Consider the following 14603-nt stretch of genomic DNA (forward strand, 5'->3'; position numbering starts at 1 on the left):
ATGTTTTATTATTGTTATGATTACACAAAATGTGTACCGTAAGTTACATGTAAATACCTGAATGTTGTTGATTTTTTGTCAATGTGTTTGATGTTTTGTCAACGTTGTCCCTCCTACTGCAATAATTACTGTGACACCTGTCTTTTTATATGCGTTGGACACGCCTTCCAACGTCCCCTTTGTCTACGATAACGGGAGAGGTAGGCGTCCATGCGACGACAGAAAATGTATTGTCTTGTTAAGAACTTAAGTTCACTTTCTTGTTCATTATTATATTTGTGTAGGGGCTCGACGATGGCAAAAAGTTATTGACGACAATTGTATTCTGTGTATTATCAGCAGTGACGTGCGGTGAGGTTGATGGCTGGTGAGGCACTGACTTCATCACAGTCAGATTTACAAACATATGAACCCTAAAGAGTATCTTATTCACCATTTGATTGGCAGCAGTTAACGGGTTATGTTTAAAAGCTCATACCAGCATTCTTCCCTGCTTGGCACTCAGCATCAAGGCTTGGAATTGGGGGTTAAATCACCAAAAATGATTCCCGGGCGCAGCGCCGCTGCTGCCCACTGCTCCCCTCACCTCCCAGGGGGTGAACAAGGGGATGGGTCAAAGGCCGAGGACACATTTCACCACATATAGTGTGTGTGACAATCATTGGTACTTTAACTTAACTTTACCTTTACACATACAAACTGTAGCACACAACAAAGCACATTTAATAAGAAAAAACTTTATTATGGTCTTACCTTTACTTATAAATGAAGTCCATGCGCCGCTCCTTCTGAACAAAAGCATTGATAACTTGTTTATAGAAGTCTTCCTTATCTTTCTTCAGTTTTAAAAGCCTCTCTGTCTCGATGGAGATCTTCCTTTAATTATTACCTCCTGCTTCGATTGAAAGTCCAGTTTAGAAAACTGTTTTATTTTAGATATGTAATCCTCCATGTTAAAAGTCCAGGCGAGAGGAAAAAATAAACGATCACTGCCGAGTAGTCGCAAGAATGATCCCTGGGATCACTAGCGCCCTCTACCACCATGAGGCGGGATTACTGCGAGCCTCACCCAGTGCGTCTTTGCAGCCGTTTTATGATTGCTCAGCACAAGTAATACCTTACACACATACAGTTGTTGACAAAATACACTGTACATTGTATACCTCAGCTAACTAAACTATGGAAATGTATAATATAATTCATATCGCAATCACTACACAGCAGGCCAGCAGTTAGCCGAGTCATTGCGCAATCCATGGTGAGGCTCAACTGGCTGGTGACTCACCGCAAGTCTCTTCTCAGTATTTGAACGGCAAATGTGAAAATTCAGCGATTTTGAATAAAAATAATCTAAAACTGGTGAAGTTAAATGGAAAATAACTTTATAGTATAATCACTGGATACATATAACAATTTAATTGTTTTTTTTTCTTTTTACATTTTTTTTCTTTCCATGATGGCACGTGAGGCCCCGCCTCACCTGCCTCCCCTGACTGCACGTCACTGATTGTCAGTAAAGTGCAGCTGAGCAATCCATGGTGTTGGTCGTGTTCCAAACAATCCACACAACACAGAGGAAAAGACCACCGGTTACACTTAAACCAAAAAAAAACAAAAGGTGAGTGCCCCTAAGAAAAGGCATTGAAGCTTAGGCAAGGCTATGCAGAACGAAACTAAAACTGAATGCTGGACGACAGCAAAGACTTACTGTGGAGCAAAGACGGCGTCCACAAAGTACATCCGAACATGACATGACAATCAACAATGTCCCCACAAAGAAGGATAAAAACAACTGAAATATTCTTGATTGCTCAAACAAAGTAGATGCGGGAAATATCGCTCAAAGGAAGACATGAAACTGCTCCAGGAAAATACCAAAAAAAGAGAAAAAGCCACCAAAATAGGAGTGCAAGACAAGAACTAAAACACTGCACACAGGAAAACAGCAAAAAACTCCAAATAAGTCATGGTGTGATGTGACATGTCGTGACAGTACACCTACTGTGAGACAAGAGCTATATTGATGCATAGTTGGTTATGGTTTAAAGTCATATCCAAAATTTGTGACAATTACTTTGTACTGTCCTGAGTTTCGTTTTTTAATGATTTCTGCTGGTGGTGTGCCTTGGCTCAAAAAAGGTTGAAAAACACTGGCCTATGAGATACAATTTTATTTTCTATAAAGAAGTTTGTTTCATTTTTGCTGAATGACATCATTCCAGTCAGTTAATAAGGACACCGGTGCCACTTCTACTGACAGCATGGATGTCCTTAGAAGTCAATTATGATCTCAGCGCCGTTGGCTTGTGCGCAAAAGACCCGCCAGCAGACCCCGAATGGGGGAAAAAAACGTCCCTCCGTCTTCACGCCTGTCACCAATTATTTCATGCACTTAAATGAATCACCACAATGAACCTCACTCACCAGCCGCAGCGAGAGAGAAATAAAGACTTGAAGCCCCGAACATGTTGGCGCGCCTCTGTCAGTCAGCACGGAGGGAAAACACTGATTCAAATATTCCACCGGCTTTATTCTCCCTGTTTTAGGCGTGACGTGGAATCACCGAATGGCTCGAAACGCATCCACAAGGCTCCCTCATGCCCTCTTCTACCAGAAAACATCCACACTTTTGCGTCTGCAAAGTCCGCTGTCTCTCTTCTTCTGCGCTATTCCTCCATGGTGAGCTGCTGCAGGGGCGTGCATGAGGAGGAGGAGGAGGAGCTGGGGGGGCAGGGCCCTCTCTTAAGTGGGCTTGGTCTGACATTGCATGGGGAATACCTCAATAAAGAAACTTTTATTTGGATTTCATTTTTATTGTTTTTCCAAAAGGAAACAACGGATAGAAAAATAGCTCTGTTGGTAGAGTGGCCGTGCCAGCAACTTGAGGGTTCCAGGTTCGATCCCCGCTTCTGCCATCCTAGTGTCATTGGGCAAGACACTTTACCCACCTGCTCCCAGTGCCACCCACACTGCTTTAAAAATGTAACCTAGATATTGGGTTTCACAATGTAAAGTGCTTTGAGTCACTAGAGAAAAGCGCTATATAAATATAATTCACTTCACTAATTTATTAATTAGTTCCAGTGTCAAACTTACCATGATGGACATGGAAAAGCAAAGCTTCACATTATAAAGATCACACAGATCTATTTTATGCTGCAGCTGTTACATACATTGTAATATTGTACATGGTAATTGTTATACAGCTCTGGTAATGGCTACATTCGCACCCACCTGCACAAATGTACTTCAAAATGTAACAATTAAAATAAATATGACTTTTTTTTTGTTTATTAGGGCATGCATATATAATATGCATTCGTTTGACCATTTAAAATCAACAATAATAAAAAGTCATATTTTAGTCATAATCAGCACCTCCAAGTCCGAGTCCATGGTTCTCTCCCGGAAAAGGGTGGAGTGCCATCTCCGGGTTGGGGAGGAGATCTTGCCCCAAGTGGAGGAGTTCAAGTACCTCGGAGTCTTGTTCACGAGTGGGGGAAGAGTGGATCGTGAGATCGACAGGCGGATCGGTGCGGCGTCTTCAGTAATGCGGACGCTGTATCGATTTGTTGTGGTGAAGAAGGAGCTGAGCCGGAAGGAAAAGCTCTCAATTTACCGGTCGATCTACGTTCCCATCCTCACCTATGGTCATGAGCTTTGGGTCATGACCGAAAGGACAAGATCACGGGTACAAGCGGCCGAAATGAGTTTCCTCCGCCGAGTGGCGGGGCTCTCCCTTAGAGATAGGGTGAGAAGCTCTGTCATTCGGGGGGAGCTCAAAGTAAAGCCGCTGCTCCTCCACATCGAGAGGAGCCAAATGAGGTGGTTCAGGCATCTGGTCAGGATGCCACCCGAACGCCTTCCTAGGAAGGTGTTTCGGGCACGTCCGACCGGTAGGAGGCCACGGGGAAGACCCAGGACACGCTGGGAAGACTATCTCTCCCGGCTGGCCTGGGAACGCCTCGGGATCCCCCGGGAGGAGCTGGACGAAGTGGCTGGGGAGAGGGAAGTCTGGGCTTCCCTGCTTAGGCTGCTGCCCCCGCGACCCGACCTCGGATAAGCGGAAGAAGATGGATGGATGGATGGAATAATAAAAAGGAGATGCTTGGAAATAGCATAAAAATGCCCCAAAAACTTGGAAAAACGCGATTCATAGCGTTACTTTTTGGTGTAACCATCATGAGCGTTCTGTTCAGGTATATTTATTTCATATTTTGATTAATCATCATATTTATGTATTACTAAATGTAAATAGGTATTGATCAATCTTTAAGCTGTGTGTATTTGATTTCAGTTTGCTTTTGACATCTTATTTAGAATTGTAGTTGAAACTTTTACAACCTTGTGTTGCGCTCATGATGGCGTAACCAAACTAGATTTCATTTAATGATCTTATTTTTAATATTTATTCCCTGTTTTACATTTAGTATATTAAAATATTAATTTATAAACATTGACTAAATTTCAAATATCAATAAAATGCAATTGCCTTCATCTTATAGGGTAATGTTTAGTTACACCAAGTCATGAGCGTAACACTAAGCTTCATCACGTTGACTTGTAATATCTCCAATTCTGGTAGTGTTTTATGCGTTTTTTCTTTTAGGAACATGTACTATACACATAATACAATAAAGTCCCATATAAAATGATGTTTCTAGCAATACTTTAATTTTGCCTTTGAAAGTAACACTCCAATGTCCATTAGTGGAGCTGTACACTCATTGTATATATGATATAAACATATATAATATAATATATCAGTATATCTCATACACAGTACATATATTATGTAAATATTACATATACATTATATTTTATATTGCTACTACGGTACATTTTTAGTCTATTTTATACCTGCATTGTCCGTTCCATCCTTACACTTTCCATCCTTTGTAACTGAGCTACTGTGTGGAACAATTTCCCTTGTGGATCATTAAAGATTGTCTAAGTCTAATCACACGTTTTGCATGAATAAGCGCATGTAAAATGTCAATTCATAAAAGACAGGTTGCTTCATATAAATAAATTGTAAATGGGTTATACTTGTATAGCGCTTTTCTACCTTTAAGGTACTCAAAGCGCTTTGACACTATTTCCACATTCCCCCATTCACACACACATTCACACACTGATGGCGGGAGCTGCCATGCAAGGCCCTAACCACAACACAAGGGTGAAGTGTCTTGCTCAAGGACACAACAGACGTAACTAGGATGGTAGAAGCTGGGGATTGAACCAGGAACCCTCAGGTTGTTGGCACGGCCACTCTTTCAACCGCGCCACGCCGTCCAATATATGCATTTTTCTTTTCTTTTTTTTTACCACAAACGTGTTCCTAGCCCCTTTCTGCTCCGTCATTGAAAAATATATTGTCAGGATTTGTTGGTGACGAACACAAGATGCAGAGATGGCAGGCTTGTTGCAGGAAAACATGATTTTAATGTCCAAAGGAAATGCAGGAAAACCAGAATCCGGAACCAGGTAACAGGATAACAGGAACACAGCAAACAGTCTACAGCAGTGGTGGGCAATTAATTTTTATCCGGGGCCGCATGAGCAACCCGAGCACTGCTGGAGAGCCACATCGACAATATTTCAATTAAATTTTGCTCAATATTATTTTGTATACACCGTAAGATAAATAATAATAATAATTAATAATAATAATAATACTTTCATTTAACCTATCTTAACTTTATACAAAATCAGATTACTTTTGATGGTTTTATTTTTAACACTGTCTTACACTACAGTTCCTGATGTACAATACAATGCAAAAATGTCAATTTCTGCACAGGGTTAATTTAAAGTTTATCCTGCATCCTCTTTAAAAGTCCAACATTTCTCCCCGTCAGATTTGGACAACCATCTGTTGTCACACCTGCCAGCTTGTCCCATTTCAGTCCAAACACGCATTTACCTCTGTGAACAAGTCATTACCTGTGGTTGTCCCTTTTAATTGACTGCATGGCTGCCAGCTCCTCCGTGATTTGAAAGTCTGCAGTTATCCCACGTAAGAAGATGAGCAGCTGGGTGGTGTTACGTACATCACAGCTCTCATCCAAAGCCAGCAAAAAACAGTCAAAGTTGGCCGTTCTGTTCTTTAGCTGAAGCTCCAAGTTTCAGGTGTTGTGCCGGATAATGCACCCCCGGCGTAGAATGCACCCCCTGATGGGAGTGTTATATCAACTAAAGCCCACACTTAAAGATTCCACGTGAAAGATTGAATCTATTTAAAAAAGTTATTTAATAAGAAGCCAAAAGTGCAAAAACAATAATGTTCGTGTTGGAGGAGTTGTGAATGAATGAAATATGAAAAAAAACCAAAATAACCAAACTGTCAGTGACAAGCCTGACATATATAATAGCAACTTTCCCAGTATACCCTCATTGTCCCCTCCTACGTACTTGGTGCTATGGGCTGATAAAAAGACATTCTGGGATCGAATCCCAGGAACATATTTGGGCTAGATCTACTAAGATTTCAATACCTTGCGCTGAACAGCGAATGCAAACAATAAAATAGCGTGTACTATTAGTGGGCGTGGGATCTACTAAGACAGCGTGTGCAATTGAAAAATGGCGCAGACCACCTTATTTAAATGATGATTTTCCGGGATAGGTTGATTGTCAACACTAAATTGGCCCTAGTGTGTGAATGTGAGTCTGAATGTTGTCTGTCTATCTGTGTTGGGCCTGCGATGAGGTGGTGACTTGTCCAGGGTGTACCCCGCCTTCCGCCCGAATGCAGCTGAGATAGGCTCCAGCACCCCCCGCGACCCCCAAAAGAGATAAGCGGTAGAAAATGGATGGATGGATGTAACGAGGACGAGGAGGCATGATGATGATTGTTCTTCCGAGATGCAGCAGGAACTCCGGTGACAGTGTGCAGGCAAGGCAATGATTTATTTTGCATAAATCACACAAAAATACAAAAACGAACAAAACAAGCAAACACAAGGAGAGCGTGCCGACTACACACGGGAAGCTAACAGAATAGCTCACCAGGAAACACTAAGACGTGGACTTAGCGTTTGAAAAACCACAGAGAACCAACGTGACAGTTGCACATGAGCAAACAAAAGCACCAGACTGAGTGAGAGTAATACCAGGACTAAATAGCTCTCTGATTAGTGTCCGGCAGCATGTGAGTGTCCCGAACACTAATCAGAGGCAGGTGAAAACAATCAGCACCCATGACAACCAAAAAACACAAAACAGGGGTGATGAAACAGAACTTAAACCACAAGTGAATCAGAACCCAAAATAAACTATGATCCGGACAACGGATCATTACAAGACAGGTTGCTTCATAAGCATTTATTTTTTACCACAAACATGTTCCTACCCCCTTTCTGCTGCGTCCTTGAAAAATATATAATAGCAACTTTCCCAGGATACCCTCATTGTCCCCTCCTGCGTACTGTATTAGTGCTGGGCTGATAAAAAGACATTCTGGGATCGAATCCCAGGAACAGATTTGGGCCAGATGTACTAAGATTTCAAAACCTTGCGCTAAACAGCGAATGCAAACAATAAAATAGTGGGCGTGTGATCTACTAAGACAGTGTGTGCAATTGAAAAAATGGCGCAGACCACCTTATTTGATTTTCCGTGTACTGTACGGGACATCACCACGCAGACACTTTTACTCACTGCACATCCATGTTATTATGCTCCTCCCTGTAGCGTTTTGCCATATGATTTTAAAAAAAGCAGGAGACATGTATTACTTTTTAAGGGCATTTTAGAAGCAGTTGAGCAGTGCATCTACATCGGCACCACATTTTTTAATTCTTTTTTACCACTGAAGGTGCATGGGAAGGAGGCTGCACTACTGTGCTTAGGATGCAAAAAATGCATACTTTAAAAAGTTTTTATCATATAGGACAGGGGTAGGGAACCTATGGCTCTCGAGCCAGATGTGGCTCTTTTGATGACTGCATTTGGCTCTCAGATAAATCTTTGCTGACATTGCTTAACACGATAAGTAATGAATAATTCCGCTGGTAATCAATCACAGTGTTAAAAATAACGTTCAAAATATAAAACATTCTCATGCATTTTAATCCATCCATCCGTTTACTACCGCACCTGTTCAAGAAGTTGCATTAATGGTAAGAAGTATTTTATTTACTATTGGTTAGCTTCATAATAACAATGTTATTAAAAAGAATAAGAGACTTATTATACTCAAATGTTGGTCTTACTTAAAAATGCACACAATTAGTTGTGTTCAGTGTTAAACAATATTATATGGCTCTCACGGAAATACATTTTAAAATATTTGGCTTTCATGGCTCTCTCAGCCAAAAAGGTTCCCGACCCCTGATATAGGATATAGTGTCACGGCGCGGGCGCATTCCTCGGCGCGCTCTCCTGCGCGCTCCGCTCCTCAGCGCGCTTCCAGTCGCACTCCTCTCCGCGGCGCGCTCCTGTGCACACGCCTCACCTCGGCGCGCTCCTCTCCTGCTGTGGCCACGTTCCACCGCAGCGGTTCCAAATCTGCAATCAACACACCTGACGCTGATTAGGCTCCACGCTTCTTAAGCCAGCGCAACCTGCGTTCCAGCGCCAGAACGTAGCTACCTGTTCCTGTAGAGTAAGCCTACACGTCTCCAGGTCTATGTGCATTTGCTCCCTCTGTGTTTCTCCTCCTCTGTGCTCATTGTCTTGTGTCCTGTGTCGCCATTCAGCAGCATTCCTCCGTTTCCTGGTTTCAAACTGTGTCTCGTCTCCCCGAATTCCCTCTGGTTCCCTGGTTGCCTTCCTGGATCTCGATCTCCCTTATGGACACGGACCTTGAAGCCTCGCTCCTGCCCCTGACCTCCTGCCTGACCCTGGACCGCCGAGTTAGCCTTGCCCTCCCTAGACTTCCGCACCTCGCTCAACACGCACCTTCAACAACTCCTGGTAACACTCCTCATATAATCACTTCACATAGTCTCACCACACATACAGTATTTGGGTTCGTTACACGCTTAATTTCTTTGTTATAATAAATACGCCTAGAGCTAACCGACGTCCCTGCCTCTGTCCCGTCTCCTTACCCCACTATACCGCACCATATAGGTTAGTAATACATAGCCTATGTGAAAAAACAAATGTCATTAAAAAAATATTAAATGATACCAAACACATCAATTGAATTTGTTTGAATCAACCCCTTAAAGGCCTACTGAAATGCGATTTTCTTATTTAAACGGGGATAGCAGGTCCATTCTATGTGTCATACTTGATCATTTCGCGATATTGCCATATTTTTGCTGAAAGGATTTAGTAGAGAACATTGACGATAAAGTTCGCAACTTTTGGTCTCTGATAAAAAAAAGCCTTGCCTGTACCGGAAGTAGCAGACGATATGCGCGTGAGGTCACAGGTTGTGGAGCTCCTCACATCTGCACATTGTTTACAATCATGGCCACCAGCAGCGAGAGCGATTCGGACCGAGAAAGCGACGATTTCCCCATTAATTTGAGCGAGGATGAAAGATTCGTGGATGAGGAAAGTGAGAGTGAAGGACTAGAGGGCAGTGGGAGCGATTCAGATAGAGAAGATGCTGTGAGAGGCGGGTGGGACCTGATATTCAGCTGGGAATGACTAAAACAGTAAATAAACACAAGACATATATATACTCTATTAGCCACAACACAACCAGGCTTATATTTAATATGCCACAAATTAATCCCGCATAACAAACACCTCCCCCCCTCCCGTCCATATAACCCGCCAATACAACTCAAACACCTGCACAACACACTCAATCCCACAGCCCAAAGTACCGTTCACCTCCCCAAAGTTCATACAGCACATATATTTCCCCAAAGTCCCCAAAGTTACGTACGTGACATGCACATAGCGGCACGCACGTACGGGCAAGCGATCAAATGTTTGGAAGCCGCAGCTGCATGCGTACTCACGGTACCGCGTCTGCGCATCCAACTCAAAGTCCTCCTGGTAAGAGTCTCTGTTGTCCCAGTTCTCCACAGGCCAATGGTAAAGCTTGACTGTCATCTTTCGGGAATGTAAACAATGAAACACCGGCTGTGTTATCCGGCACAACAGTCAAGGGGTGCATTCTACGGCGGGGTTGCGTTATCCGACACAACACCTGCCGCAATACACCGCTTCCCACCTACAGCTTTCTTCTTTGCTGTCTCCATTGTTCATTGAACGAATTGCAAAAGATTCACCAACACAGATGTCCAGAATACTGTGGAATTTTGCGATGAAAACAGACGACTTAATATCTGGCCACAATGCTGTCCCAAAATGTCCTCTATGTCATCATACCGAGACGTTTTCAGCAGGATATTTCGCGCGAAATTTAAAATTGCACTTTAGTAAGCTAACCCGGCCGTATTGGCATGTGTTGCAATGTTAAGATTTCATCATTGATATATAAACTATTAGACTGCGTGGTCGGTAGTAGTGGGTTTCAGTAGGCCTTTAAATCATCCAGTAGCTATGAAATATTATTATTATTATTATTATTATTATATTCTGCATTCTAATAAAGATAGAGAGGGAAATGGATTAACAGACGCAATCCACTATGCGCACGTTTAGTAGATCAGCTTTGCGTGCGCTATCAAGTTGGCACTTGTTTTAGTACATGCAACCTTTTAGTGACTTAATTATGTTAAATGAGCTATTTTGCTCAAAAATATATTATTTAACAATTTCTTTCCCAGGAATTAGTTTTAGTTCAAAACATGCATCAAGTATGAAAATCATTTCACTCAGATAAAAAGTGTGAAAAATAATTTGTAATGGAGGGAGCTCAAAATACATTTCTGCGTAGGGCCCCAATTTAACCAGTCAATATTGTTAAGTGTTTTAATGTGTGTATATTTTACTTTTAACAGTCGTTAACTTCTTTTTACACTATAATGGCTATAAGTGTTAAAATAATACTTAAAATATACAATTAAAGTTTGATTGATTGATTGATTGATTGATTGATTGATTGATTGAAAAACCTTTATTGCCATCTTCAACAGGTTTTAAAAAAACAAAACAAAACATATAGCGTTTAAACAAAAATCAAAAATAAAGAAAAGTTTAACCCTGGACTAAATAATTACTATTTTATTTTTTTCATTCCCATGGAAAATGTTCACTTTTTACTAAAGCTAATGTATACTGTTTTATTATTTTTGCAGTAGCTAACTTCCTTTTACGCTTGCATGACAGTTAAGAGTGTAACAATGCTATTTCGAACATAGTCAGTACAGTCATTAAGTTGTTTTATGATGACAAGAGTTTGACCCTGAAACAGATTAGTAATGTTTTTTTTTATTAATTCCTTGAGTAAAATGTCACTTGTCATAATGCTGTTTTATCATTTTTATAGTGGCTTAGTTTTTTTACGGTGATATAAAAGTTAAGATTGTCAAAATTAAAACATTGCCAACAGTTATTAAAAGTTTTACAACGGCAACAGCTTGTAAGGGGTCATAAAATTCCATCCATCCATTTTCTACCGCTTATTCCCTTCGGGGTCGCGGGGGGCGCTGGAGCCTATCTCAGCTACAATCGGGCGGAAGGCGGGGTACACCCTGGACATGTCGCCACCTCATCACAGGACCAACACAGATAGACAGACAACATTCACACACTAGGGCCAATTTAGTGTTGCCAATCAACCTATCCCCAGCTGCATGTTTTTGGAGGTGGGAGGAAGCCGGAGTACCCGGAGGGAACCCACGCAGTCACGGGGAGAACATGCAAACTCCACACAGAAAGATCCCGAGGCCGGGATTGAACTCAGGACTACTCAGGACCTTCGTATTGTGAGGCAGACGCACTAACCCCTCTTCCACCGTGCTGCCCGGGTCATAAAATTGCCTTACATAATTTTTCATGCTTGTTAAACTCAGTGAGATACCCTTTATATTGTCTGTGCAATTATTTAAGGGTTTAGCTGTTAGGAATGCTCTTTGTAGCGGAGGTCGTGGCGCTAAAAAGCAGAAGACAGCGCGCAACGTGCAGGTAAATTGGTATTTAATGTCAAAAGGTCCAAAAAAATCCAAGGTAGAGTGCAACATGAATTTGCACAAAGCAAGCACAGGGAAACTGTGCAAGAAAAATAACTAAAAAAAATGTAAAAAGAAAAAAATGCTAAACAAGAAGTGAAAAAATGCCACTAACCCTGAAAGTTCCTCTGAACACCAAGACGCCAAACATTTGGAGTGATCCCACAACCAACAAAGAAAAGAGACTGGCTTAAATAGCCCTCCAACACCAGGTGAGACGCAAACAAGCCGTAGGTGAGGAGGGAAGCGCTCAGACAAAACAGGAAGTGGAACTAAAATAAGAGCCTAAAACTGGAAGTGAAGCCAAAAGCACAGGACAAACACCCAAAAACTAAAACAAAGAATGACCTGGCCTAACAGGTCGGAACATTAGGACGGCAACAGTTTGACCCTGGAACTGAGTACCGTATTTTCCGCACTATAAGGGGCACCTAAAAACCTCCAATTTTGTCAAAAGCTGACAGTGCGCCTTATAATCTGGTGCGCCTTATATATAGTGTTGCGTTATGGACCAGTTGTTCCTCCCAGGGAATTCAAGTCACAAGTCGCTCCCAAGCTCTTTACGACACTTAAAGCTGAGTAGAAAAACCACCAGAGACAGAATACGTATTTTGTAATATATTTGCAAAGCTTTGCATATACATTGAGACCAGTCCAGCATAGAACATTCAATCGCGCCGCCAAGATGGTCTGTCCCCCCCCCGAAAAACCCTCTCCCCTCTTAAGTCTCTCTCTCTCCCACCCTCGCACTCATGTCCCTCCAGCCAAAACACATGCCCATTATCTCTCTTTCTTACATTCCTCACTCAAGGTTAAGCACACAGTTTTTTGCAGACAACCAAAAGACCACAATTGGAAGAAAAACACTAGCTGTTTTGTAATATGATTATGAAATAAAAGAAGTAACACTTAAATTCGGATATATGTAAATATCTGCCTCCGACAATTCCCCCTTCAGATCTTCTAAAAAGATCTTTATCACTAGTACAACACTTCTAAAATACGCCCCTCTTTGAGCAAGCTAGTAAAAAATTAAAAGCATAGTTACATGGGAGATAAACGGATGGAATCTATGTCAATGTCGTCACTGTCAGGGAAGGAAACTAGCATTTCTCGAAAGTCACCACTTTGCTTGACCCCCTTCAGTGACATAGCAAACCCAGAAACAGGGTGGGGTTGACCTTCTACAGCTCTAACAATGATGCGGGTGCATAAAGACCTAGCACAAGGGGCGCTAAAGCAACCGCATGAGGCTATGATGGCCAAGAAAACTCCAACGGAGATCAGGGCAGACTTAATTAGGTCAGACCACCTTCCAAAGGTGCTTTGGAGCCAATCTTTGAAGGGGTCAGAGACACTGGAAACTTCAGTAAGTTCCTTAGACAGGGCATGTAGGCCCTCCAGGGCCCTCTGGACCGAGCCATCGGGGGCGGTGTTGTTAGGAATGAAGGTACAGCATTGGTCACCAAACATTGCACACACACCTTCTTCCTTGGCTAGGATACGGTCAAGGGCTATGCGGTTCTGGACGGCCATGAGGGAAGTTGGGGCAAGTTGTTCAGCAAGCCCCTCAACAGCATCACGAGTCAGGTTGGTCAGTCTCAACAGATTATAAAAAACATAGTTTTATATATATATATATATATATATATATATAATATTGAGCCTCCAACAGGTAAAAGTTTAAATCAATCAATCAATCGCAACTACGGTAAGCAGCCGCCGACTTCATTTTCCCCCGTAGAAGAAGAAAAAGCGCGCCTTCCATGCTGGGATATATGACTGCGCGAGGTGTTGCCGTTTCATTTCCATTTGTTTGTTTATGTAAAGACCCCAAAATTAGGGATGAATAAAGCCGATAAATGCGTTAAAATTTAATATTGGAAATTATCGGTATCGTTTTTTTTTATTATCGGTATGTTTGCTTTTTTGTTTTTTGTTTTTTAATTAAATCAACATAAAAAACACAAGATACACTTACAATTAGTGCACCAACCCACAAAAAAAACCTCCCTCATTTACACTCATTCACACAAAAGGGTTATTTCTTTCTGTTATTAATATTGTGGTTCCTACATTATATATCAATATATATCAATACAGTCTGCAAGGGATACAGTCCGTAAGCACACATGATTGTGCGTGCTGCTGGTCCACTAATAGTACTAACCTTTAACAGTTCCATCCATCCATCCATCTTCTTCCGCTTATCCGAGGTCGGGTCGCGGGGGCAGCAGCCTAAGCAGGGAAGCCCAGACTTCCCTCTCTCCAGCCACTTCATCCAGCTCTTCCTGTGGGACCCCGAGGCGTTCCCAGGCCAGCCGGGAGACATAGTCTTCCCAACGTGTCCTGGGTCTTCCCCGCGGCCTCCTACCGGTCGGACGTGCCCTAAACACCTCCCTAGGGAGGCGTTCGGGTGGCATCCTGACGAGATGCCCGAACCACCTCATCTGGTTCCTCTCGATGTGGAGGAGCAGCGGCTTTACTTTGAGTTCCCCCCGGATGGCAGAGCTTCTCACCCTATCTCTAAGGGAGAGACCAGCCACCCGGCGGAGGAAA

General features: G+C 42.3%; 1 protein-coding gene across 1 annotated transcript in view; it reads right to left on the bottom strand.

Moving 5' to 3' along the window:
• The window catches only part of itga1 (integrin, alpha 1), a 168951-nt gene extending 166303 nt beyond the window's left edge, over positions 1-2648 (bottom strand). Inside the window, exon 1 of the mRNA XM_061927416.1 lies at positions 2425-2648. Within this exon, the coding sequence (XP_061783400.1) occupies positions 2425-2467 (43 nt within the window). The 5' untranslated portion in view covers positions 2468-2648. The remainder of the gene's footprint in view (positions 1-2424) is intronic.
• Between the last annotated feature and the right edge of the window lie 11955 nt (positions 2649-14603).

This window comes from Nerophis lumbriciformis, linkage group LG32 (assembly GCF_033978685.3).
Source record: "Nerophis lumbriciformis linkage group LG32, RoL_Nlum_v2.1, whole genome shotgun sequence".
Lineage (NCBI taxonomy): Eukaryota > Metazoa > Chordata > Actinopteri > Syngnathiformes > Syngnathidae > Nerophis > Nerophis lumbriciformis.